Source organism: Mustela putorius, unplaced genomic scaffold, assembly GCF_011764305.1.
Source record: "Mustela putorius furo isolate JIRA1106 unplaced genomic scaffold, ASM1176430v1.1 tig00000174_pilon_pilon_pilon, whole genome shotgun sequence".
NCBI classification, from domain to species: domain Eukaryota; kingdom Metazoa; phylum Chordata; class Mammalia; order Carnivora; family Mustelidae; genus Mustela; species Mustela putorius.
The window spans coordinates 618,145-644,976 of record NW_025421304.1 but is presented as its reverse complement, the minus strand read 5'-3'; the positions used below and the strand labels follow the sequence as shown (position 1 = coordinate 644,976).

General features: G+C 35.7%; 1 protein-coding gene and 1 long non-coding RNA gene across 5 annotated transcripts in view; one reads left to right on the top strand and one right to left on the bottom strand.

The window, feature by feature from the left end:
• ZNF569 (zinc finger protein 569) overlaps positions 1–21,882 on the top strand; it is a 50,214-nt gene extending 28,332 nt beyond the window's left edge. Inside the window, exons 2-6 of one of the 4 annotated variants that reach the window (XM_045076525.1) lie at positions 7,205–7,298; positions 7,663–7,843; positions 12,130–12,256; positions 12,603–12,698; positions 18,801–21,882. In XM_045076525.1, coding sequence (XP_044932460.1) covers positions 12,223–12,256; positions 12,603–12,698; positions 18,801–20,620 — 1,950 coding nt within the window. In that variant the 5' untranslated portion in view covers positions 7,205–7,298; positions 7,663–7,843; positions 12,130–12,222 and the 3' untranslated portion in view covers positions 20,621–21,882. Of the gene's footprint in view, positions 1–7,204; positions 7,299–7,662; positions 7,852–12,129; positions 12,257–12,602; positions 12,699–18,800 lie in introns of all 4 variants that reach the window. The other 3 variants (XM_013062725.2, XM_013062726.2, XM_004764991.3) reach the window with 3 other exon arrangements.
• The window catches only part of LOC123391028, a 62,848-nt gene continuing 44,831 nt past the window's right edge, over positions 8,816–26,832 (bottom strand). The window contains exons 4-5 of the long non-coding RNA XR_006605669.1: positions 9,745–9,853; positions 8,816–9,516 (exon numbers count right to left, since the gene is read on the bottom strand). This is a non-coding gene — a long non-coding RNA (uncharacterized LOC123391028). The remainder of the gene's footprint in view (positions 9,517–9,744; positions 9,854–26,832) is intronic.

Here is a 26,832-nt window from a genome sequence, read left to right as displayed (position 1 = left end):
TCTGTAAGGGTTTTTGTGCTCTCTTTATGGGTGGGGGCTCAATTTCCTCTCACCCAGCTCTCCCAGAACTGAGCCGGCTGATTTTACAAGTTCCAGGATTTGAGTCCCACTTACTATAAGAACACCTGAAACTTAGCCCCCTTGGTTTTCAAAGCCAGTGTTCTGGGGATTCATCTGACTGGACTCCCCAGTGAGCGAGTCCGTTTCTCTCCACTTTCTGTGCCTGCGGCATCCTTCCCTCTTGAATGTGGTTCCATGGGTTTGTTTAGTTCCCAACTATGTCTCTACCCTTCCTACCCTCTTTGATGGTGCCTCTTCTCTGTATTTAGCTGTAGTGAGTTGTTCTGATGTTTCCTGGGTCATTTTCTGGGTTACACTGATGTGAATGTTCTCTAGTTGTCTTTGTAGGGTCCTCCTGCTCCACCATCTTCCCTGGAGTTCTCCTTTCAGCCTCTTGAATATGAAGTGTTTGGGTTTGACTGTCCATGTTTATCCTGCTTAGGGTTCATTGACTATTTTGGATTTGTGTATTAGGGGGTTTTTAAATATCAAACCAGGATGTTTTCAGCCATTTCTTTTAATTCTTTTTTGTCCTTTCCTCTCTTTCTGATGTTCATATATACCTATGTTCATATACTTATTGCTGCTTCACATTTCTAAGTCTGTGTTCATTTTTAAACATTTTTTTCTTTCTTCCTCAGATTGTATAGTTTCTTTTAATCTATTTCTTCTTAAGCTTGTTGATTCTTCTGGTAACTCAGATCATCATGCAACGCTGATAAAGCCTTAGCCAGTTCAGCAACCAAACATTTCCTATCAGAAGAGTCTCACATCAGGTAGAAATGGTCCAGGCTTTAATACCCTCACTGTTAGTCTTAGCTGGAAGTATCTTGGGAAGATCATGGTCTAAGCATGAACTCAATAGTAGAAGCAAAGAAAGAACAGCTGGAGGATGTCCACCAACTATGCTTCTCAAAGTTGATTCTGTTGAAGGGGATCTTAGAACATATCTCTATGGTTGCAAAGATAGTAGTTTGAAATGCTCTCTGTCTGGCATGAGCATTTTTATCTATGTAGATTTAACTATGTAGATTTAACTATTTAGGATTGCTTGTGATGGCAATCCTAAATAACAGTTGCTTAAACAGGACAGAATTTTATTTGTCCCTCATGTAGAAGTTCAGGTACCAACAAACAGATCTAGTCCTCTGTCTCCAAGGTATAGGAAACCAGAAAACTTCTATATAATTACTCTATCTCATCCTCTAATAGTTCGCTTCTGCTTCATTAGCCCAAATGTATATTTACCTGGCTGTCACATTTCCTTTACTATTCCACAGGAAAGAGGAAGACAAAAAAGGTATCACCTCATCCCTTTAAACTCACTTACCAGTAGTTACACATAATATTTCTACTTTCATCTCATTGTCTAGAATTATTATTATATAAAAATACCTTTTCCAAGGAATTTAAGAATGATAATTTATTTCAGGAGGCCATGAGCCCAGGCAAAACTTTGTAAAAGGGGAAGAATACATCCTGGAGTAAAAGAGTAATGTTCTGTGCTACGGTAGCACACTGTTAACAGATTTCTTCTTTTTCTTTTTAGAGGGTGTAGGTTTCATATTTCCTTTTATTTATTTTATTATTGGAGTATAATTGACAAACTATGCCGTTTCCTTTCAAGTGTATAGTATTTGATTCAGCAATTCTTTTTTTTTTTTTTAAAGATTTTATTCATTTACCTGACAGAGATCACAAGTAGGCAGAGAGGCAGAAGCAGGCTCCCCGCGGAGCAGAGAGCCCGATGTGGGGCTCGATCCCAGGACCCCAGGATCATGACCTGAGCCGAAGGCAGAGGCTTTAACCCACTGAGCCACCCAGGCGCCCCTGATTCAGCAATTCTTACATTACTCATTGCTCACCATGATAAGTGGTTACCACCTATCACTATACAAAAATATTATAAAATTATTCACTTTGTTTTCTGTGCTCTACTCTTCATTTTTGTGACTTATTTATTTTATAAGTGGGAGGTCACACCTCTTAATCTCCTTTATTTCACTCATTCCCTCCACACATCTGCCCTCTGGCAACCAGTAGTTCTTTGTATTTGAGTATTTTGTGGGGTCGTGGGTGTTTTTTTGGTATGTTTATTTGTTTTGTATTTTAGATTTCATATAAAGGTGAAATCAGCTGATATTTGTCTTTCCTTCTCTGGCTTATTTCACTAATACCCTCTGGATGCTTCTATATTTTTGCAAATGGCGAGATCTCATTTTTTATGGCTGATTAATATTCCATCATGTATGTTTGTATATATATTACAATTTTAAATCTATTCATCTATCAGCGGACTCTGGTATCTTGGCTATTATAAAGAAGACTGCAGTAAACACAGGGGTGCATACATTTCTTTAAAAGATTTTATTTATTTGACAGAAAGAGAGATCACAGGCAGGCAGAGCAGCAGGCAGAGGGCAGGGGAAGCAGCTCCCTGCTGAGCAGAGAGCCTGATGTGGGGCTTGATCCCAGGATCCTGAAACCAATCCCAGGATCCTGAAATCATGATCTGAGCTGAAGGCAGAGGCTTAACCCACTGAGCCACCCAGGTGCTCCTGCATATATCTTTTTGAATTAGTATTTTCATTTTGCATTTTGATGTCCAGTTTTCCCAACACCATGTGTTGAAAAGACTGTCTTAACTATTGGATATTCTTTCCTGCTTTGTCAAAGATTGACCATATAATTGTGGGTTCATTTCTGAGTCTTGTGTTCCACTGAGCCATTCCATTGTCTGTTCTTGTGTCAGTACCATACTGTTTTGATTATTACAGCTTTGGGGTTTTTTTTTAATTTAATTTTATTTTTTCAGTGTTTCTTGTTCAGTGTTCATTGTTTATGCTCAATGCCAAAGATACAGATGTAGTGAAAAGAAGGGCCATATGTTACTCCAATGTTCATAGCAGCAATGTCCACAATCACCAAACTGTGGAAACAGACAAGATTATTATAGATTTGTAATAAACCTTGAACTCCAGAATTGTGTTGCCTCCAACTTTGCTTTTGTTTTCAAAACAAAACTGGGTCTATTCTGGGTCTTTCATGGTTCTATACAAATTTTAGGATTGTTTGTTCCAGTTCTGTGAAAAATGCTGTTGATATTTTGCTAGGGATTGCCTTAAATATTTGGACTGACTTGGGGAATATAGACATTTTAACAATATTTGTTCTTCCAGTCCGTGAGCATTGAATATCTATTTCTTTGTGTCCTCTTCAGTTTCTTTCATCATTGTTTTATAGTTTTCAGAGTACAGGTCATTTACCTCTTTGGTTAGGTTTATTCTCAGGTATTTTACTGTTTTTGTGAATTTGTAAGTAGGGTTGGTTCCTTGATTTCTCTTTCTGCTGCTTCACTGTTGGAGTATAGAAATGCAACAGATTTCTGATTGATTTTGTATCCTGTGGTTTTGCTGAATTCGTTTATCAGTTCCTGCAGTTTTTTGGTGGTCTTTGGGTTTTCTCTATGTAGTATCATGTCATCTATAAATAGTGAAAGTTTTACTTCTTCCATACCAGTTTGGATGCCTTTTATTTCTTTTTGTTGTCTCATAAACTTCCAGTAATATGTTAAATAAAAGTGGTGAGAGTGGACATCCCTGTCTTATTCCTGACAGTACAGGAAAAAGCTCTGAGTTTTTACTCATTTAGGGTATTGTGGGTTTTTCATGTGTGGCCTTTTATTATGCTGAGGTATATTCCCTTTAATCCTACTTTGTTGAGTGTGTTTAGTGAATAGATGCTATACTTGGTTCAGATGCTTTTTCAGCATGTACTGAAATGATCATGTGGTTCTTAGCCTTCTTTTATTAATGTGATGTATCATGTTGATTGATTAGTGAATATTGAACTGCCCTTGCAACCCAGGAATGGTTCCCACTTCATCATGATGAATGATACCTTAAATGTATTGTTGGATTTGGTTTGCTTGTATTTTGTTGAGAATTTTTGCATCTATGTTCATCAGGGATATTGGCCTGTAGTTCTCTTTTTTAATGATGACTTTATCTGATTCAGGGTAATGCTGGCCTCATATAATGAATTTGAAAGTTTTCCTCCTTCTTCTACTTTTTGGGATAGTTTGAGAGGAATAGGTATTAACTCTTCTTTAAATGTTTGGTAGAGAGATGCCTGGGTGGCTCAGTTGGTTGGACAACTGCCTTCGGCTCAGGTCATGATCCTGGAGTCCTGGGATCGAGTCTCGCATCAGGCTCCCAGCTCCACAGGGAGTCTGCTTCTCTCTCTGACCTCCTCGCTCATGCTCTCTCTCACTGTCTCTCTCAAATAAATAAATAAACTCTTAAAAAAAAATAAATGTTTAGTAGAATTCACCTCTGAAGGCATGTGGCCCTGGACTTTGTTGGGAGTTTTTGATTACTGATTCGACTTCTTTGCTGTTTTTGTTTTTGTTTTACTATCCAGGTTTTCTATTTCTTCCTGTTTTAGTTTTGGTAGTTTATATGTTGGAGGAATTTATCCATTTCTTCCAGATTCTCCAATTTGTTGGCATATAGTCTTCATAATAATTCTCCTATAATTATATGTATTTCTGTGGTGTTCATTGTTATTTTTCCTCCCTGGTTTGTGATTTTATGTATTTGTGATTTCTGTGGTAAATTTAGCTAGAGGTTTATCAATTTTATTAATTTTTTCAATGACCCAGCTCCTGGTTTCAATTATCTTTCCTGTTGTTCTTTTAGTTTCTATATCCTTTATTTTTGTTCTGATCTTTATCATTTCCTTTCTTCTGCTGGCTTTAGGTTTCATTTGTTGTGGTTTTCCAAACTCCTAGGTATAAGGTTAGATTGTTTGAGAATTTTGTTTCTTAACGTAGGCCTGGTATCACAATAAACTCTTTTCTAACAGCTTTTTCAAAATCCCGCAAATTTTGGACTGCAGTGTTTTCATTTTCATTTGTCTCCATATATTTTTAAATTTCCTCATTGGCTTCTTTTTTGACCCATTGGTTGTTTAATAACCTGTTGTTTAGCCTCCATGTGTTTGTTTTTCCCAGTTTTTTTCTTCTGTTTTCATTTCATATTGAGGTAGAAAAGATGCTTTATGTGATTTCAGTCTTCTTATATTTATTGAGACTTCTTTTGATGTCTAAATATTATCTGTCCTGGAGAATTTTTCATGCCCCCTTGAACATAATGTGTATTCTGCTGTTTGGGGAAGTAATGTTCTGTATGTATCTGTCAGGTCCATCTTGTCTAATGTGTCATTCAGAGCCACTGTTTCCTTGTTGATTTTTTGTTTGATTGATCTATCCATTGGTTTAAGTGGGTTGTTACAGCCTTTTAATACTACTGTATTATTATCAATTTCAATTTCTCTATGTCTGTTAATGTCTTTTATATATGTATTGGGTATGTAGATATTTATAATTGTTATATCCTCCACTTGCATTTATCCCTTTATCATTATGCAGTACCCTTATTTGTCTCTTGCTAGTCTTTTTTTAAGTCTGTTCTGTTTATATAAGTATTGGTATCCTGGCATATGTTTTTTCATCTGTTCATTTTCCGTCTCTGTGTTTCCTTAGGTCTGAAGTGAATCTGTTATAGATAGCATATAGATAGGTATTGGGTTTTTTATCCATTTAGTACCTTGTGTCTTCTGATTGGAGCATTTAGTCATTACATTTAAAGGATTATTGATAGGTATGTACTTATTACCATTTTGTTGTTTTCTTACTTTTAGATCTTCTGTTTTTTCTTAAATAGATCTCTTCCTGTGTGGTTTGATGGGGTTTTTCTTGGTCTTATTCTTGGGGTCTTTTCCCTTTAGTTTTTGTGTATGTATTATAGATTTTTGATTAGTGGTTATCTTTAGGTTCATATATAACATCTTTTGTGTATAGCAGTGTATATTAAGTTGTTGCTTAAGTTTGAACACATTCTAAAAGATCTGAGTGTTTACTCTGCCTCGACATTTTATATATATAATGATGTCATATTTTACATCTTTTACTTTTGTGTCCCTTGACTAACTTTCATAGATATAATCAATGTTGCTACTTTTACGTTTTAGTTTCTGTACTGGCCTTTTAAGTGATTAATCTACTACCTTTATTATACATTTGCTTTTACGTGTGAATTTTTTTCTTAGATAATTTCCTTACCCCTAGTTTTAGCCTTTTTTTCCCACTTAAAGATTTCTTGTTAACATTTCTTATAGAGATGGTTTAATGGTGATGAGCTCCTTTAACTTTTTTTTTTTTTTTTTTTTTTTTTTTTTTTTTGGTCTGGGAAACTCTTTATCTCTCTTTTTATTCTGAATGATAACCTTGCTGGATAGAGTATTCTTGGTTGTAGGTTTTTCCCTTTCAGCACTTTGAATATTTCTTGCCACTTTCTTGTGGCCTGCAAAGTTTCTGCTGAAAAATCATCTAATAACTTTCTGAGGTTTCCCTTGTTATGTAACTTTTCTTGTCTTTTGCTGCTTTAAACTTCTCTCTGTATCAGGTTTTTTCCATTGTAATTGTGTGTCTTGGTGTGGACCTACTTGGGGTCATCTTGTTTGGGGCTCTCTGCAGCTCCTGGACATGGCTGTTTCCTTCCCCACAGTAGGGAAGTTTTCAGCTATTATTTCTTTGAAGTTTTCTGCCCTACCCCCATTCCTTCTCAGATATCTGTAATACAAATGTTATTTCTCTTAATGACGTTGCAGAGTTCCCTTAACCTATTCTTCTTCTGCATCTGCTTCTTTCTTATATCTTTCTTCTTCACTTTTCTTCTTTCTTTTCTTTTTCTCCTCCTCTTCCACTTCCTCCTCCTCCTCATTATTTTTATTTTGCATTCATTTCATTTCATTTCTTCCAGATCACTGATCCATTCTTCTGCATCCTCTAATCTGTTAATGTCCTCTAGTATTTTTTTATATCAGTTGTTGAATTCTTCAGCTCTGATTGGTTCTTTTTCATATTTTCTATGCCTTTGCTGAATTCTGAGTTCATCCACTCTTTTCTCATGTCCTGTCAGAATCTTTATGATCATTACTTTGAATTCTTTTTCAGGCATATTTCTTATCTCCATTTAGTTTAGCTTTTTAACTCTGATTTTGTCTTGTACTTCCATTTGGGACATACTCTTCTATCTCCTTTTGTCTGATTTTCTGTGTATGTTTTTTGTGTACTATGTAGGTGAGCTACATCTCCTGGTCTTGAAAGTTGAGGCTTATGTAGAAGAGGTCCTGTGGTTCCATGTAATGCAATCCCTACTGGTGACCAGAACCAGGTACTCCACTGGTGTCCCCTGTGTAGGTTTCATGCTCCCTCCTCTTGTGCCTGAACTGTATTTGCCTTCAGCCAAGCCAGCTGCAATGACCCGATTTGCTTTTTTTTTTTTTTTTTTAAATTATTTGACAGGGAGAGAGAAAGCACAAACGGGATGTGGTAGAGGGAGAGAGAAGCAGGCTTGAGCAGGGAGACACTTAACTGACTGAGCCACCAAGGCACTCCCTGCTTTGCTTTTTGTGGGCATATTGAGCAGAATTTGCTCCCTGAGTTGTGGAGGGGGCCTGGCTACCACCAACATGTGCTTATTGGTGGGTAGGGCAAACTTTTAGCCTACCTGTCTACAATTAGCCTCTCTGTCACAGCTGCAGGTGCACTGAAGGGCAGGGTTTGCTCCCTGTACAACCAACTAAGAGACCCTGCTTCATGTAAGAGACCCTGCTTCAGGAACTGCATGTGCACTGGTGTGTGCTGTTATCGGTCCTCCTCCCCAGAGCAGGAATCCATTGGGAGTGGCACATTTCTGTCCAAGGCTACCTGCCAAGGGTAAGGAGGTAGGAGCTGCTTTAGAGGAATGCCTACTGAGGTGGATGAGTTGGGTGGGGAAGGTTGGCAGGGGGATGTCGGGTTGGGGCAGGCAGTGCTAGCAGGGTAGATAGGGTTAGTGTTTGCCTGCTTCATTATTTATGTTTTTTTTTTAAGATTTTATTTATTTATTTGACAGATCTCAAGTAGGCAGAGAGGCAGGCAGAGAGAGAGGAGGAAGCAGGCTCCCCACTGAGCAGAGAGCCCGATGCGGGACTCGATCCCAGGACCCTGAGATCATGACCTGAGCCGAAGGCAGAGGCTTTAACCCACTGAGCCACCCAGGCGCCCCCATTATTTATGTTTAAAACATCAACTTTTAGGGTCGCCTGGGGGACTCAGTTAAGTGTCTGCCTTCAGCTGAGGTCATGATCCCAGGGCCCTGGGTTCAAGTCCTGCATCCTCTGTCTGACAAATAAATAAATAAAATAGAAACTTTTAAATCTGGAGATTTATGTATATAAGGTCTAGATTTCTCATTTTTAGGCTATTTTCACATTTGCAAAATTATATTCAGTATTTTCAAGATGATTTAATTATTTCTTTTTGAATTCTCTCACTCTTGAGTTGGGTGCAGTTAGGATTTTCTTGCCAAATCTGTGGTGTTTGTTTTTAAATTTTATTTACTAGTTTATTGATCCATCTTAGGAGAAATATGAGGCTGAGGCAGTATTATCAAGAATTCATCTTACATGGTTCTGTCCTTCTATGTGATTAGTGAAACTATTATGCTAGGACCAGCTTTCTGCATTGTGTTTTCTCCTCGGCCCTACTTCTTAACCAGGTGCTTTGTTCAAGCTTAGGTTGGTGATTAACCCCATTAAAGAGAATTCCCAAGAACTCCCTGAATTTCAGGATCTTAAAACTTTGGCACTTTGCTTTTTAAAAAAATATTTTTCAGCTTTATTGAGATATAATTTACATATAATATTGTGTTAGTTTAAAGTATACAGTGGTGGGTACCTGGTTGGCTCTGTCAGTAGAGTATGCTTCAGCTCTTGATCTCAAGAGTTGTGAGCTTTATGAACTTAGATAATACAATCTCCAGATTTGGAAGTTTTCAGGCATTATTTCTTTAAATAGGCTTTCTGCCTTTTTTTCTCAGTCTTCACATTCTGAGATTTTCATAATGTGAATATAGTTTTGTTTGATGATGCACCATGATTCATGTAGACTTCACTCTTTTTTTCTTCTCTGAACAGATAATTTATAGTTCTGTCTTCTAACTCACAGATTCTTTCTTCTGCTTAATCCTTTGTGTTGTTGATGCTCTTTAGTGCATTTTTGTTTCATTTATTATATTCTTCTGCTCCAGAATGTTTGGTTCTTTTTTATGATTTCTCTGAGAAATTTTGATTTTGTTCATGTCTGTTTTCCTAATATCAATATATGTTTCTGTGTTTTTTGTAGCTCTTTGGGTTTCCTTAAAACAGCTACTTTGAAATATTTACTGGGAAAATCACATTTCCATGTCTTTGAGATCAGTTACTGATAGATTATTGTGATCCTTTGGCAGTATCATGTTTCCTTGATTTTCTTCATATTCCTTGAAGTTTCTGCCTTGCTATCTTCACATCTGAAGTAGCTCTCACATCCTCCAGTCATTAACTACTTGAAAGTAGTTAATTTCTCTCCTGAAGGAAAGAAATAACTTTCATCAGCACTGCTAGGGATTCTGAGGCTTTCTTAGAACTTCTATTAATACACCTGCCCCACTGTTCTTGCTTTTTCTTGTAGCAGAATTCTTAAGCTTTTTCTTGTAGCAGAATTCTTAAGCTTGTCTACCTTCTCTTCATCCTACAGCACACTAGGTTGCTTGCTGACAGCCTCCTTGTTTTTCCAAAGGCAGCACTAAAACTCACGTTTCTGGTCTCTTCCTTGCCTGCATTCAGACTGGATCTCTGCTGTGGGGTGGGAGTTTGTGGAGATGAGGTCTGCAGAACTCTGAGGGTGCCCACGGGTGAGGGGGATCTGTAGGCAAAAAACATGGAGCAGCTCATGAGCAGTCTTCTTAGTGGAGTTTGCAACACAGTAAGATCTGGATCCCTTTAATACCTTAAGAGATTCTTTATCTGCTATTCTCCCAGACTCATTCTACCCTCCAGGCATGCAGCTCAGAATTAAGTACTCTGGATGCAGTGAAAGAGAAATAAGCCACTTTGGCTCTATCCCACGCAGCTAGGAAACCAAGTGCTCACTCATACATTCTCACTTTCCTCCATGGATAAGTTCATTGGCCATGAACATCCCTCATGGTCCTAAACTGTGCTACCTTGGGAGATAGGTGATGTGAGTAAAATCACACTGTTCTTCTTATCCCCTGTGATAAGTCCAAACTCATATTTTTTTTTCTTTCAGCAATATGCTGGGACATAAGAGAACAAAAGTTCTCTTATTCATGGGTGATTGTCTAAGACAGTATTTTCCAAAGGTCCAGGACCTCAGCCAAGAGGGGTAGATTGGTTCATGGGTCATTACAAAATCCACACCTAGAGCTGAGCTCTTAAATGCCTGTTACCCCAAGCATGAGTAGGCGAGTCTCCTCCTTAGCCTCTTGGTGTATGGTGCTCTGACAGCTCCCACAAAAGCACTTTTGTCCATAGATGGAAATCAAGTTGTTGAGTCAGGGAAACAAATGAGAGATATCTTATTCAGGCATATGGCCTTTGGTTTCTTAAACCTGTTTATTTCAAAGGTCTTGATACTTATTAGAAAGGATTCCAAAAGAGGATTTCAATCCTACAGCCTACTCTGAACCCTTTGTGTTAGTAGATGTTCATATTCATAGGGTCCTTTTAGATCTACAAATAAATTCTTAAAAACATGGATTGTGAATTAGCTCCTGGTGATTTCATCTCACCCAGTCTCTCATAGAAATTCCTCAAAGGGTAGCAAGTTTGGACAGACCTCTTTGTTCTGTTGCTGTTGAAGATTTTTTTCCTCTGTTAATCTTTTGAACATTTCAGGTTTTTTATTATTATTTTTATATTTTATTATTATTCAGGTATTATTATTTTTTATTATGTTCATTTGGCCACTGTATAGTACATCATTAGTTCTTTTTTTTTTTAAGATTTTATTTATTTATTTGACAGAGAGAGATCACAGTAGGAGAGAGGAAGGGAAGAGATCACAGAGAGAGGAAGGGAAGCAGGCCCCCTGCTGAGCAGAGAGCCCGATGCGGGACTCGATCCCAGAACCCTGAGATCATGACCCGAGCCAAAGGCAGCAGCTTTAACCCACTGAGCCACCCAGGCGCCCCATCATTAGTTCTTGATATAGTTTTTAACTAGGAAGATTGCATTATATTTCTATATACAAATCATATTGCTCTCATAAAACTTGTCACTGGTACCTCATTTCTGAACTTACTCTAAAGCTTTCTTGATACTCTTTTTTTTTTTTTTTTAAAGATTTTATTTATTTATTTATTTGTAAGAGAGAGAGAGTGAGAGCGAGCACAGGCAGACAGAGTGGAAGGCAGAGTCAGAGGGAGAAGCAGGCTCCCTGCGGAGCAAGGAGCCCGATGCGGGACTTGATCCCAGGACGCTGGGATCATGACCTGAGCCGAAGGCAGCTGCTTAACCAACTGAGCCACCCAGGCGTCCCTTGATACTCTTTTCTCATGCTTCTAGTTGTGATTCTGGTTCAGACCATTTAAAAAACTTTGTTAATCTTTTTTTAATTGTTTTTATTTATCTGTTGTTTGCTAACAAAGTTAGCATTTCTCATTTTCCCATTTTCATGGCTGCATACACTTATTATAGGCTTATGAACAAAACATCCTCATTTTTCTAAATTTCTCTTGATCTAATGAACAATACATCCAGCTGCTACTGTACTTCAAAATTGTGTATATCATTCTCTCCCTATTTCTGCTTCCACCCAAATCCAGTTTTCATCTTTGCCTACCTTAATGAGTCACAAGCATCTAGTGAGTTCCCAAGTAGTAAAGTTTTATATTCCTCCCATTTTCCACACTCAGTATAATTTGGTGCCGAAGATCTCTTTAAACCTATGGTAGGTATTTAACATACATGCTTGCTGATTCTGTGAATGAACACAGACTGATAGAATGTTGTTAATATGTTGGGTTTTTTATGTTGTTGTTTGTTTAGAAAATAACAAAACCCCATAAAATTTTAAATAATCTCTTACCTTTGGATACTCTGAGAACATGGTTCAGTATGTTTTCTACATCATTTAAAATGGATGACTTCAGATTAAGTAGGAGTATGTTGTTACAGGGAACAGTGACATTCAAAGATGTGGCTATTGACTTCACCCAGGAAGAGTGGCAGCAGTTGGATCCTGCTCAGAGGAACCTGTACCGGAATGTGATGCTAGAAAACTATAACAACTTAATCACAGTGGGTAAGGGTAGTTTCTTGTATAACTCAAATTCTGGGAGTAAAATACTTTTCCCCCAAATTTCTGAAATGTGTGGAACCTTTAAATGTTAGACTGGTTTCGCCTTGAGGTGCCTTTGCTTACATGTATATATGTGCTGCAGCTTTCAAAACAAATGGTCATCCCCCTTATGTTTCAGGGGCAGCATCCCCACAAACCATGTCCTTGTCCTTCAGAAAGCCTGGTCCCTGGGCCAGTGTCAATTCTTGAATGATTTAAAACAATTTTTTTTTTTTAGTGTTCTGAGATGTTGAATGATTTTTTTGTTCCTGGTGTTTATGCCCAAATCTTATGTTACTTCCCTTGACAGGCTGTCCATTTACCAAACCTGATGTGATTTTCAAGTTGGAGCAAGAAGAGGAGCCTTGGGTGGTGGAGGAAGAAGTGTTAAGGAGACACTATCCAGGTTAGTTAGGGAGGGAACAGACAGGTGAGGTGGGGCCAGAACTCTTTAATGGTTAACCCATGACTAGTTGACCCCTCTGAAATGTTCTCCAAATATATTTTCCTAGAGACTGTAGACTTTTAAGTAATAATAGTCTATGTGAATAATTTACTAACCTAAGATGTCTTTTCTAGATAACATTCTTCTTTCCACAGAACTTAAAGGATTAGTTGGCCTTTTTATCTGTGTGTTAGCATTTCCTAATTCATTTCCAGCTTTACTTTGACAATCATTCTGTTTCTAGCATCTTCAGTCTCTCTGCCCACTTTGTTACATAGGATTCTTTCATTTTGCATTCGCATATTCACATAACCAGTTGTTCAACTAAACTGTTGACATTTATGTTAAAAACTTTATTTTCTTCCTTCTATTATAAATGCCTTAGTATTTTATTTTGTACTTAGTTACATTTCCCACTGTATTTTTAGCTTTTGCTTTCATACTTCAGTAATGGCTACAGCTGTTTTACTCAGTAAGTTTTCAAGTCAGTGATACTTTTCTCATAGTTTTATTTTTCTGCTGCATTTGCCATGTATTTGTGCACACAGTTGTCTGCACATGTATTTATACACACACATAGACCCACATACATATACATACACATATAGGCAATATGTATATACACATATGTGCATATATTTCTAATTTGGTAGTAGATAGTGCCAAGTCTTTTTTTGCTCTCCAAAGAAACTACATTTTTATTTCTACCAGGGATTTCTGCCGACATAGTCTTAGCATTTTTAAAAACTTTCCCAATTTGATAGGTGAAAAACAATTCATGTTTGTTTGAATTTGTATTTCCTTTATTATGAGTGAAATCGAGGATGTTTTCATATGTTTAAGCTCTGTATTTCTTTATAAATGGCCTATGTCTTTTGCCTGTTTATCTGTTGAATTTTTAATTCATATGACTATATTGATGTGAGAAGCCTTTTATCTTTTGTATCTTTTTCCAGTATTTTTTCACAGTTGGACATTCCTCTTTGAGGTACTTTTGGAACCTTAAGTTTTTTTTTAATGTTCATTTAGTTAAAATAATCTTTCCTTACAAGAGATTATCCTATGATTTTTTCATTCATGTATATAGGTGAATTATGTCTTCATACTTCTTCGTAATTACTCATGCTTACATTTTTACTATGAATTTAAATAATTGTTCAAACTTTTTCAGGCTTTGGATGCATTGTTACACTGGTTTATAATTAGAATTTAAAGCCATTTCTCCTTCTTCTGGAGTACTTGTAATAGCATATAACTCCCTTAAAATTTTGGTTTATCGTACTTGTTCACCTGTTTGGACCTTGTGGGTTATTGAGGTAAAGTGCTCTTGACAGCTTTTATCCATTGTTACTTTATACTGTTCTCTATAGGTGTTTTGTATCTTTTGGCATTAGTTTTTGGTAATAGGTTATATTGTTCTAGAAAATTACCTACTTAATTCTGGTTTTCAAATTAATTTTTACAGAGTTGAACAACTTAATTTCCATAAATACTTGTTTGCTCTGTATCTGTAAAGTTTTACTATACACTGATGTTCCAAGGTAGTCTATTTCATCTGTATTTTCCAATCTATTAGTATAACATTTCCCATGATGCTCTTATTTTTGTCTTCCTTAACGCTGTAGATTTCTTAGCCAACATCATCAGATATTGATTTCCTTCATTCTCTCTACATCTCCTTCTGGGACTCCTAAAGACAGAGGCTAGATCTTTTTTCCTTCATATTTTTTTTCATTTCCTTTACTATTTTGTGTCTCCCTTTCTGTGTTGAGTTCTCAGTAATTACCTTAGATATCTTCAGATTTACTCATTCCGTCTTCAACTGTGTCTATTCATCTTTTATCTCATTTGCTTTTCTTTTTTTTTTTGGCTTTTTTTCTCCTATGTCTTTCTCACCCCTGATTTCTGTGGCTTGTTCATGTTTGTGTTTTTATCCTTTGCTTTTTTCAAGATATTCTATGTAGCTGTTCTGTTTTTTGTATCTGACAATTCTAATATTTTATGTCCTCAGGTTTAAATATATTGTTTTAATGATTTGCTTATTGTATTTGATTTTTCACATGCTTGATGACTGCTGATTGTGAATTCAGCATTTTTAAACCTTTTTGCAATAATCTTGTTGTCCTAAATTGCGGTTGCATTCTTCCAAAGATGATTCCTATGTGCTTCTGATAGATGCCAACAGCCATTACCAAGTGAAGACCAGTTGACCATTCTTTGAATATTCTGGCTTTTTGTAGGAACCTCAGTTGATCTTCTTTTCCTTATTCCTGGCCCGAAGCTTATGCTTCACTTAATAGGCTTTCATTTGTCTAGGAAGTCAAGTCAAATTCATCTTCCCACTTGCTTTCTAAAACCCTCTTGCAGACCTGATTTTGCCTAATACTTGTTTTATTCATTTTTTAGTGTATGGTATTCAGGTGTGGTTGGTGGAGTGTGTTGTGGTGGTCTTGGAGATTTATGCTACTTTATATAAGCCCAGTGATGCATCAGAATTTGTTTTACCATTAGCTTATTCTTCACTGTGAGGCTACTGTACCATAATTTCAATACTAAAAGTACTACCTAGTCTCTTTCCCCCCACATTTGCATGGTATTCTTCATTTTGCTTGGTTTTATTTTTCTCTTCTATTTCTTTCCTTGGTTCTACCACTTATTTTTTTCACCTATCCCTTTCTGTTTTCTTATTTTCACCTCATTTGTTTATATTTTCAGCTCTTGATTTATAGATTTATTATCATTAAGCTTTGCCATTTGTGGAAATAGCCAACATTTTCATTTACTGTGTGCCATAATTGTTTTAGCTGGTGCCTTTTTTCTGCTTTCTTTATATCATGTTTCTTTTATGTTTTTTCTTTTGTAATACATCTTATAGATCTGGTTTTAGCCCCTTCTCATTTTTAGTGGTAGGCTAGTTCTTCCTTGACTTGCTTTTTAAATAAAGGGTAATGTTAGGGAAAGAAAATGAGTACTCTGATCTAGAACAGGGATCATCAGAAAACTATACTATGGTTTGTAAGCCTGCCTCTTATTTTTGAAAATACAGTTTTATTAAAACATAGCCACACCCAGTCATTTACATCTTGTGTAGGATTGCTTTCACATTATAATGGCAAACTTGAATAGTTGCATCAAAGACTGTATGACCCACAAAGCCTAAAACATTTACTATCTGACACGTTAAGAAAAAAGTTTACCAATTCTTGTATATGAATACATCTGTTTTTCATATTGAAGCCCTTTATTGTTGTGGAATCAAATTCTTTTTCATTTCTCTTTGGATGTACTTTGGCAGCCTAATCTGACCTTCAACATCATTTGCTTAATGGGACTTCTCTTTTTCTCCTAAGTTACCCAAAAGGCTAGTATTTTGCCCTTTTACATGTGTAATGTGCAACCAAGTCTCTTAAGTTTACCTGCTTTACAGTTGCACAGGAATTTTCCCTTCCTTTATTATCAGTCTGGCAGAGAGGGAGAAAAATCTCCATTTTCCAACCTCGGAGCTAAGCAGCAACAGGGAACTGAATGTTATCCTTCAGTAAGTAGGTAGGTTTGTAGTTACTCTGTGCTTGAGGCAGTTCCTTTATTTTGTATCCTCTGCCTCATGTTCCTGACTTGACAGCATTTCTGCTTCCATTTTTTAAGAGAATGGTCTTCCAAGAAATTGTCTTTGTTAGTTTATGCGTTTTTCTTTATCTCACATTGGTGTGATTTTGGGTTGGATGAAATAAATTCATGTATTTATTATACCATATTTAAGCTTAATTTCTCCCTCGTTGTTTTCCCTTCTGCTCACTTTACCTACTCCCTATCCAGTCATGCTAAGTAGGCTCTTCCAATTTTATGTTCCAACCCTTTGATTGAGTTTTTATCTGCCCATTGTTTGTTCTCACTTTATTAGTGCAGTACTCAGAACAATTTTACTTACTTTTTAAAATACATAATACATGCTTATAGTATAAAAGCTCTAAAGTACAAAAGGATACATATTGAAAAATAGCTCTTCTCTTACACATTTCCTAAGGTGGTAACCCCTAGCATCATTTTCCTTTGAGCTGTATGTAACCTGTATTTTCAAATATTTTTAATGAAATTACATTGATAGGTTAGCTTGTGAATAAACGTCATTTTTGTGGTTGAATGTTCTTTTCCAGCAATGTGATTTTCTTAGTTTCCTAGGGCTGCCATAATGAAGTACCACAAACTGGGTGGCTTAGAATAACAGGAATTTATTCTCACAGTTCTGGAGGCTAGAAATCCTAAATCAAGGTGTTGCCAGGCCATGCTCCCTCTGAAATCTATAGAGGAAGGATCCTTTCTTCCCTCTTTCAGCTTCTAGCAGCCCTAGACATTCCTTGGCTTGCAATGGCACAAGGCCAGCCTATGTCTTTATTCTCACATGTTGTTCTCCCTGTGTTTGTCTGTTCACATTGCATCCTTTGTGTCAGAACACCAGTCAGATTATGAGCTACCTACTCTGGTATGACCTCATTTTAACTAATTGCATCTGCAGTGACCCTTTTTCCAACTAACTTCACATTCTGAGGTACTGGGAGTTAGGATTTCAACATATCTTTTTTGCAGTACACACAATTCAACCTGTAGCACCTTTCCATTTGATCAAATCTGTGTGCACATTTTAATTTTCTGAAAATCTTGGGATCTTATTAAATTCCCATATTTTTTCATATTTTTGTTGTGATTGTAAGTATAGTCTTTTGTTATGTTTTCTAAATAGTTCTTTGTATTTATGAATGTTATTGAAACAATTTCTAAAATACAATGAATTTAATGATTTTACTTTTATAATAATTTTTCACTTTTGATCTTGCATGTAAATTGTTTTATTCTTGACAAAAATGTTAATCTTACCTTTCCTTTCCACATTTTCTACCTCTGATTTGTCTCTCAGGGCACTACACAGTACTGTAATAATAGTGCTGATAGTACTTTTTATTATGTCAGTGCTTTGGGATTTTTCCTTTTTGGGCTTTTTTTGGCTGGGGGTAGATTTTTCTTATTAAATATAGTGCTGTTGAAGTTGCACTGTACTTTTTCCCAAGTTAAATAAGTATTCCCATTTTTTGAAAGTTTCATTGTGGAAAATTGATGTTTAGTTTTATCATTTTTAAAAATATCTTTGAAAATGATTAGATTTTAGAAGTAGATTTTTCTAATAGTAAAATAGATAGTAAAAATAGTAAAATAGTTAAAAAACAGTAAAATAGATTTTCCTAATAGTAAAACATACTTCTGTACCTTAAAACCTACACAAATATGATGTAACATATTTAATGTTCTCGAAGTCACTTTTTTTTTCCTTCTGGGTTATTTTGATGTTTTAGGTAGAATTTTTACATTGATATTCATAAGTGAAGTTGGTGTGTAGTTTGTTTTTTTGTTATCTTTTTCATGTTTTGGTATTGTTACATTTTACACACACAAAAATGGGAAATTCTCTTTTTCTATATTTATAACGTTTTTGCAAATCATGAAAGCGAATGTCCCCTAAATGTTCAAATTCCCATGTGGATCTCGGTGGGCCTTTTGGATTTGTTTTTATGGGATTGCTTTGTCATATTTTTCCATTATTTTGTGAAAGTTGGTTCATACAGGTTTTCTACCTCTTACAGGGTCAGTTTTGGTAATTTGCATTTTCCAGAAATTTATGTTAAGCAGTTTGTAAAAGCTTATTTTAATAGAGTCCTACAAAATAGTTTTATAATTAACTTCCTATTTTTTTCCTCTGTCATTTTTTCTTACTTTGTTTGTACATTCTGCACTCTCCCTTTTATTTATCCGGCAGTTCATCTGTTTTGTTTCAGATCCCATTTATAAACACAATCAAAGCTATTTGTATTCCTATTTTCCTCTACTCATATTTTTCCTGGGATCTCCCAAAGCTTCAAAAATAGGAGATCTACACACCTGAAATTTGCTTTATAATGGGGAACTAAACCGTAAACCAAGAATCAATCCCATGATAGCATATTTCCTGAAATTTTCTTCATTTTACAATATTGGAAAATTTTTCAAGTGATACTTATTTGCAATCTGTTTTAGGAGAAATGTGGGGGATTGAGCATCAGAAAATCCAGGACAGACTTTTGACACAATTTGAAGATAAATACACAAAAACACTGACTGAAGAAAAAGTCAATGAATGTCATAAGAAATTTGCAAATGCATTTTCTCTTAATTTGGACTTTTTTCCTTCCAGTCACAATCTCTATGAATATGACTTGTTTGGAAATTGTTTAGAACATAATAATTTTGACTGTCATCATAATAGAATCCTTATAAGAAAGGAACATTCTGAATTTAATGAACCTATGAAATCATTTTGCATTAATCCATCCCATCTTGCAGTAACTCCCTTTAAGTGTAATCATTGTGGGAAAGGATTCAGTCAAACTTTGGACCTCATCAGACACCTGAGAATTCATACTGGAGAGAAACCTTATGAATGTAAAAAGTGTAGAAAAGCTTTCAGCCACAAGGAAAAACTCATTAAACATCATAAAATTCATAGTAGGGAGCAGTCTTATGATTGTAATGAATGTGGGAAAGCTTTCATTAAAATGTCAAATCTCATTAGACATCAAAGAATCCATACTGGGGAGAAACCCTATGCATGTAAGGAATGTGGGAAATCGTTCAGCCAGAAATCAAATCTCATTGATCATGAAAAAATTCATACTGGAGAGAAACCATATGAATGTAATGAGTGTGGGAAAGCATTCAGCCAGAAGCAAAGCCTCACTGCACATCAGAAAGTTCATACTGGGGAGAAACCTTATGCATGTAATGAATGTGGTAAAGCCTTCCCTCGAATTGCATCCCTTGCACTTCATATGAGAAGTCACACAGGAGAAAAACCTTACAAGTGTGATAAATGTGGAAAAGCCTTCTCTCAGTTTTCTATGCTTATTATACATGTAAGAATTCATACAGGTGAGAAACCCTATGAATGTAATGAATGTGGAAAATCCTTCTCTCAAAGTTCAGCCCTTACTGTACATATGAGAAGTCATACTGGTGAAAAACCTTATGAATGTAAGGAATGTAGAAAAGCCTTCAGCCACAAGAAGAACTTCATTACACACCAGAAGATTCATACTAGAGAGAAACCTTATGAATGTAATGAATGTGGGAAAGCTTTCATTCAGATGTCAAATCTTGTTAGACACCAGAGAATTCACACTGGAGAAAAACCCTACATATGTAAGGAATGTGGCAAAGCGTTTAGCCAGAAATCAAATCTCATTGCCCATGAAAAAATTCATTCTGGAGAGAAACCCTATGAATGTAATGAATGTGGTAAAGCCTTCAGTCAAAAACAAAACTTTATTACACATCAGAAAGTTCACACTGGAGAGAAGCCTTATGATTGTAATGAATGTGGTAAAGCCTTTTCTCAAATTGCATCTCTTACTCTTCATCTGAGAAGTCACACCGGAGAAAAGCCTTATGAATGTGATAAATGTGGGAAAGCCTTCTCTCAGTGTTCACTGCTCAATTTACATATGAGAAGTCATACTGGTGAGAAGCCCTATGTATGTAATGAATGTGGAAAAGCTTTCTCTCAAAGAACTTCTCTTATTGTGCACATGAGAGGTCATACAGGTGAGAAACCCTATGAATGTAATAAATGTGGAAAAGCCTTCTCCCAAAGCTCATCCCTTACTATACATATACGAGGTCACACAGGTGAGAAACCCTTTGACTGTAGTAAATGTGGAAAAGCCTTCTCTCAAATCTCATCTCTTACACTTCATATGAGAAAACATACAGGTGAAAAGCCTTATCATTGTAATGAGTGTGGTAAGGCTTTTAGCCAAAAGTCACACCTTGTTAGACACCAGAGAATTCATACTCAGTAGAAATAGAAACACTGTGAATATTGTGAAGATGGAAAAGCCTTCAGAATTAGCATCTCCTTTCACTAAAGCCTTTTGAAGAAGTCACACAATTGTGAAACATGAGAATTCTTATACAACGTGACAAATTGTGTAACAAATAAGTTGAACATCAAAAACCTTGGTAGACCTCTGTTGATATTTATTCAGGATTCTTATTAAAATATGAAACAAGATGTCTGCTAAGAGAATATCAGCATTACAGTTGAGCTCCTTTTGTAGCCAGTATGTTAAGCAAGAAAAAGAAGATTTGGGGGGAAGGAAGAAACTATAAAAATATCACAGGAAATAGTTAATTGGATAATGTGTTGATATAAAATGTCTAAGGATAACACAACAGCATTACAAGACACACATATATATAAAGTTACAAAAAACATTTTGAAGAACATAAAGTAGGACCTGAAATTCTGAGAAAAATAACACTGTCTGAAAACACATTTTCAAAAATATAAATTCACAAATCTTTAAGGTACTTCCATTCTAAGTTTTCACTAAATTTTAAGAATTTCACAAACTGGTTTAAAATTTTGTATGAGAACATAAAGGACCACAAATAGCTGAAACAAGTGAAAAACAAGAGGAAAACACAGTTTACCAGATAGCATCACATATTTAAAGCTGGTATCTAAACAATGTGTTCTTGCTAAATAAATGAATCAGTGGAAACAAAACAAGGATTGAAGAAAGGAGATAAGGAAATTTTTTGTATGGTATTGCTATTGAAAAGTCATTGGAGAAAGAATGGCCTATTCAATAAACAGAAGATTCATTTGAACAAAAAAATGACAGTTGTTTACTTTATACTATATATACAAATAAAATCCAGATTGAAGACTAGAATATAAAAAGCAAAATTCTAAAACTCTGATGAAAATGAAATAGATTTATTACTTTAGAGTAACTGGATCACTCTAAGAACACATAAATATGAAATAGTCGTTTCTATTTTGGTGTATTGCAGACAGATAAAGGCACGAAGATACACATCTCTATGTTCATCGTGGTTTGTATTACACTAAATTGGACATAACAGATTCTCATTAGTAGAAGGATAGATTAATACCATGTAATTATTGTTATGATAGAATACAGTATTTAGAAGGTACAAATTTTACATATAGTACCTAGATCACAATATAAATATTGAGAGAAAAAAAAGCAAAATGTACAATGAAAAGATGTAACATTTGTATAAGTTTAATAAAATAATGCAAAGAACAGTACTGTGTGTTGGTCATATATTCATTTATGACATTGGTTGCCTTGGTGGAAGTGAGAGAGGTTTAGATGGAATTGTTATATTTATCTGTAAAATTTCTTTAATTAAAAAATGAAAGAATGAAAGCAAATATGGTGGTAACAAATCTGGTTGTTAAGATATGTTGCTATCTTTTGTATTCTTCTTTGGCCTTTCCTTATTTTCCCGTTTCTCTAAAATAAGAATCAAATGGGAGAAGGACACAACCTATAGAAACAACTTAAAAATTGTCTATGACCAAATACTAACATTTATAGAAGACTATCTTTACTAATACACAAACCAAACTGAATTAAGATGATACTTCGCTTACCCTCTCCTCACAATGTTAACTTAGATAATAAAAACCAGCAGTATATACATAGCATTTACTTGCTGGGAATTTTAAAATTTTTATTTTTATTTCAAACACAAATTCTCTATGTTGAAAGCAGTGAAGAAACAAAAGAAATAGTCAATTCTTGACATAACTGGCTCTTCATCTGGGGAAAAAAATCACCTACATTTGGCTTGGTTTCAGATCGAGGAGAGACTGGCCCTTCATACATACTGTAAAACATGATTAATATTCTGACAGTGTCAAGCCAAGTATAGATGCCTGTATCAGAGCAGAATATTTAGCATATCTCAACAAAGCTTTATTTGGTTTCTGAATCCTTAAATGAGGGTGCAGATGCTCGTGATTTTAGACATTGTGAGGTATGTGGCCAGCGGATATGAAAGCTCACCTCCCTGTATCAGATCTAAAATGTTTTATATTTAGACCTTTCAAATATTTATTGAACTCAAATATCCTTTTCTGTGAATAGCTGATTCATTATTTTATCTCTGTTTTCTACTGGGACTTTGAAAAGATGTCTTTATTGGGGCACCTGGGTGGTACATTTGGCTCAGCATTGGACTCTTGGTTTCAGCTCACGCTAGGATATCACGCCCTGCAACGGGCTCTGTGCTCACCTCTGAGTCTGTTTGAGATTCTCCCTCTGCCCCTCTACCTCTCTACCCTTTCCCCCACTTTCTCCAATAAATAAATCTTTTTTCTTAAAAAGATGTTTTTATTTAGAAATAATGATTTATAGGAGGTTGCCAAAATAATACTCTATAGTACTGTTTAGTTCGTGTGTCCTACATCCAGATTCCCCTAATATTAACATTTTACATAATTCAAGTATAATACCAAGTTTGACATTGGCATGATCTGTACATGTTTTCAGGTATCAGTGGTTCTACATGCACCTCGTGTATGTGTCCATGTAGTTATATATGGTTTTATCTCCTGTTGATTTCTCTGCCACCACAATCAACATACAGAACTTCCACCACCACAAAGATCCCTTGTTCTAACCCTTTGCTGTCACACCCTTAACCCCTTTGACAAGCAGTAATCTCTTCTATAATCGTGTCCTCTATCAAGAGTGTTTTACAGGGGCACCTGGGTGGCTCAGTCAGTTAAGGGTTGACTCTTGATTTGGCTCAGGTTATGATCCCAGGGTTGGGAGATCGAGCCCTGCATCAGGCTCTGTGCTGGGCAGGGAGCCTGCTTGGGAATCTTTGTCCCTCTCCCTCTGCTGCTCTCCCTGTATGCCCTGCTCGCTTTACAAAAACAACAAACAAAACAAAACAAAAAACACATTATAAATGGAATCAGGGTGCCTGAGTAGCTCAGTCAGTTACGCATCTGGCTCAAGTCATGGTCTCAGGGTCATGAGATTTTTTTCATTTGTTTTTTTAGTTGTCACATATAAGTGAAATAATACAGTATTTGTTTTTTTCTATCTGAATTACTTAGCATCATGTCCTCTAGACTCATCAGTGTTGTTGCAGTTAGCAATATTTTGGCTTTTTATGGCTGAGTAATATTGTTTTAAAGATGTCACATCTTATTTATCCATTCATCTATCCTTAGACATTTAGGTTGCTTCCGTGATGAGCATAGGGGTACATATGTCTTTTCTAATTGTGTTTTCATTTTCTACAGATAAATAGCAGTTTTATTTCCCATAGTGATACACCAATTTACATTCACACTGACAGTGATCAAGAGCTCCCTTTTCATCACATCATCACCAAACGTCTTTTTTTTTACTTGCATTTCCCTGATAGTTAAGTGATATTGAGCATCTATTCATGTGTCATCTTCCTTGGAAAAATGTGTATTCAGATTTTCTGCCCACTTTTAATCAGATTACTTTTATGTTGAGTTGTATGAGATTTTTAAATATTTTGAATGTTAACTGTTTATCAGACATACTACTGGCAAATACCTTCATTCAGTAGGTTGCCTTTCTTTTTATTTTTTTTAAAAGATTTTATTTACTTATTTGACAAGAGATTACAAGTAGACAGAGAGGCAGGCAGAGAGAGGGGAGGGGAAGAAGGCTCCCTGAGCAGAGAGCCTAATGTGGGGCTCGATCCCAGGACCCTGGGATCATGACCAGACCGAACAGAGGTTTTAACCCACCGAGCCACCCAGGCACCCTGCCTTTCTTTTTACTGATGGTCTCCTTTGCTGTACTATAGCCTTCTCGTTTATGTAATCCATTGTATATTGTTCTTTTTGTTCTCCTTGCCTAAGGAGATCAAAAAAGATATTGCTAAGACTGATGTCAGAGTTTACTGCCTTTGTTCTAGGAATCTTATGGTATCAGGTCTCAATGTAAGTCTTTAATCCATGTAAGTTTATTTTTGTATACACTATAAGAAACTGGTCCACTTATGAAAGAAACTGTCTTTCACCATTGTATATTCTTACCTCCTTTGTCATAGATTAATTGGCCATTTTAGCCTGGGTTTATTTTTGGGCTATCTATATTTTCCCATTAATGTATATTTCTGTTTTTATGCCAGGATCATCCTATTTTGATTACTATAGCTTTGTAGTATAGCTTGAAATAAGACAGTGTGATACCTTCAGCTTTGTTATTCTTTCTCAAGATTGCATTGGTTATTTGAGGTATTTTGTGATTCTCTTCAAATATTAGGATCATTTGTGCTATTTTTGTGAAAAATTCCATTGATATTTTGATAGGGATCATACTGAATATGTCGGTTGCTTTGGGTATAAATTCTTCCAATCCATGAGCACAGTATATTTCCACAAGTTTCTGCCATCTTCAGTTTATTTCATCATGTCTTACAGTTTTCAGAGTACAGGTCTTTTTCCTCTGTGGTTAAATTTATCCCTAGGTGCTTGATTCTTCTTAGTGCATTTGTAAATGAGACTTTTCTTAATTTATCTTTATGATAATTTTTAATTAGTATATAGATGGGCAAGATTTTTGTATACTAATTTTAGATTTTTGTATATTCACTTTCTATCCTGCAACTTCACTGAATTCATTTATTCTAATAGTTTTTTGGTGGAGTCTTAGGGTTTTCTATATATAAGATCATGTCATCTACAAATAGTGACCATTTAACTTCTTCCTTTCTGATTTGGATGCCGTGTTTATTTTTCTTACCTAATTGCTATGGCTAGGATTGCCAGTACTATGATGAATAAAAGTGGTGAAAGTGGGAATCCTTGTCTTGTTCCTGATCTTAGAGGAAAACTTTTAGCTTTTCTCCACAGAGTATGATGTTTGCCCTGGGTTTATCATGAATAGCTTTATTATGTTGATATACTTACCCTGATAAACACTTGGTTGAGAGTTTTTACCATAAATATGATGAATTTTTGTCATATGGTTTTTCTGGATCTATTGATGATAATATGATCTTTAGTCTCTGTTAATGTGGCATATCGCATTGATTGATATGCATGTATTGAACCATCCACTTGACCATGGTGTATGATTTCTTTGATCGTATTTATTCAGTTTGCCAGTATTTTGTTGAGGATTTTAGCATCCATGTTCATCAGGGATAATTGCTGCTAAATAATTATCTTCCTCCCTCCTTCCCTCCTTCTCTCCTCTCCCTGCCTCCTTCTCTCCAGCCCTCCCTTCCTTTTGTGGATGTCTGGTTTAGGTATCAGTGTAATGCTGGCCTTGTAGAATGAGTCTGGAAGCTTTCCTTCCCTTTTTTTCTTGACATGAGACTGTACTGGTATAATCTCCTGTTAGAACAATTTTTGCTGCATCCTATAGATTTTGAATATTGTGTTTTCATTTTTATTTGCCTCAAGATTTTTTTTTAATTTCCTCTTTGATTTCTTCATTGACCCACTGGTTGTTTAGCAGCATGTTGTTTTGTCTTCACATATTTGTGTTTTTCCAGTTTTCTTCTAATACTTGATTCATAGTTGCATTCATGTGGTTGGTAAAGATGCTTAAATGACTTCAATATTTTAAATTTATTGAAACTTGTTTTCTGCCCTAACATGTGATTTATCCTGGAAATGTTCTATGTCCACTTGAGAAGAATGTGTATTCTGGAATGGAATGTTCTGTATATATCTGATAAATCCATCTGTTCTAATGTGTTTAAAGCCAGTGCTTTTTTTTTTCTTCTATCTAGATGATCTACCCACTTATGAGAGGTGTTAAAGACCCCTGCTTTTATTATATGACTGTCAATTTCTTCCATTATGTCTGTAAATACTAGATTTATACATTTAGGTATTCCAATGTTGAACACCTAAATAAATGTAAGTGCTGTATCTTACTGGATTGATCATTTGTTATTTAATGCACTTCTATGTCTTTTGTTACACCTCAGCTTTAAAGACTATTTTGTTAAGTATTACTACCCCAGTATTATTCCATTTCCATAGAATCTTTTCCCATCCATTCTGCCTTAGTCTGTATCTTTAGATCTGAAGTGAGTCTCTTGTAGGCATTACATAGGTCTCAGGACTCTGAGATCATGACCTGAGCCGAAGGCAGCGGCTTAACCCACTGAGCCACCCAGGCGCCCGATATACCTATCTTATTTAACTATAGTTGACACACATTACATTATGTCCAAGTGTACA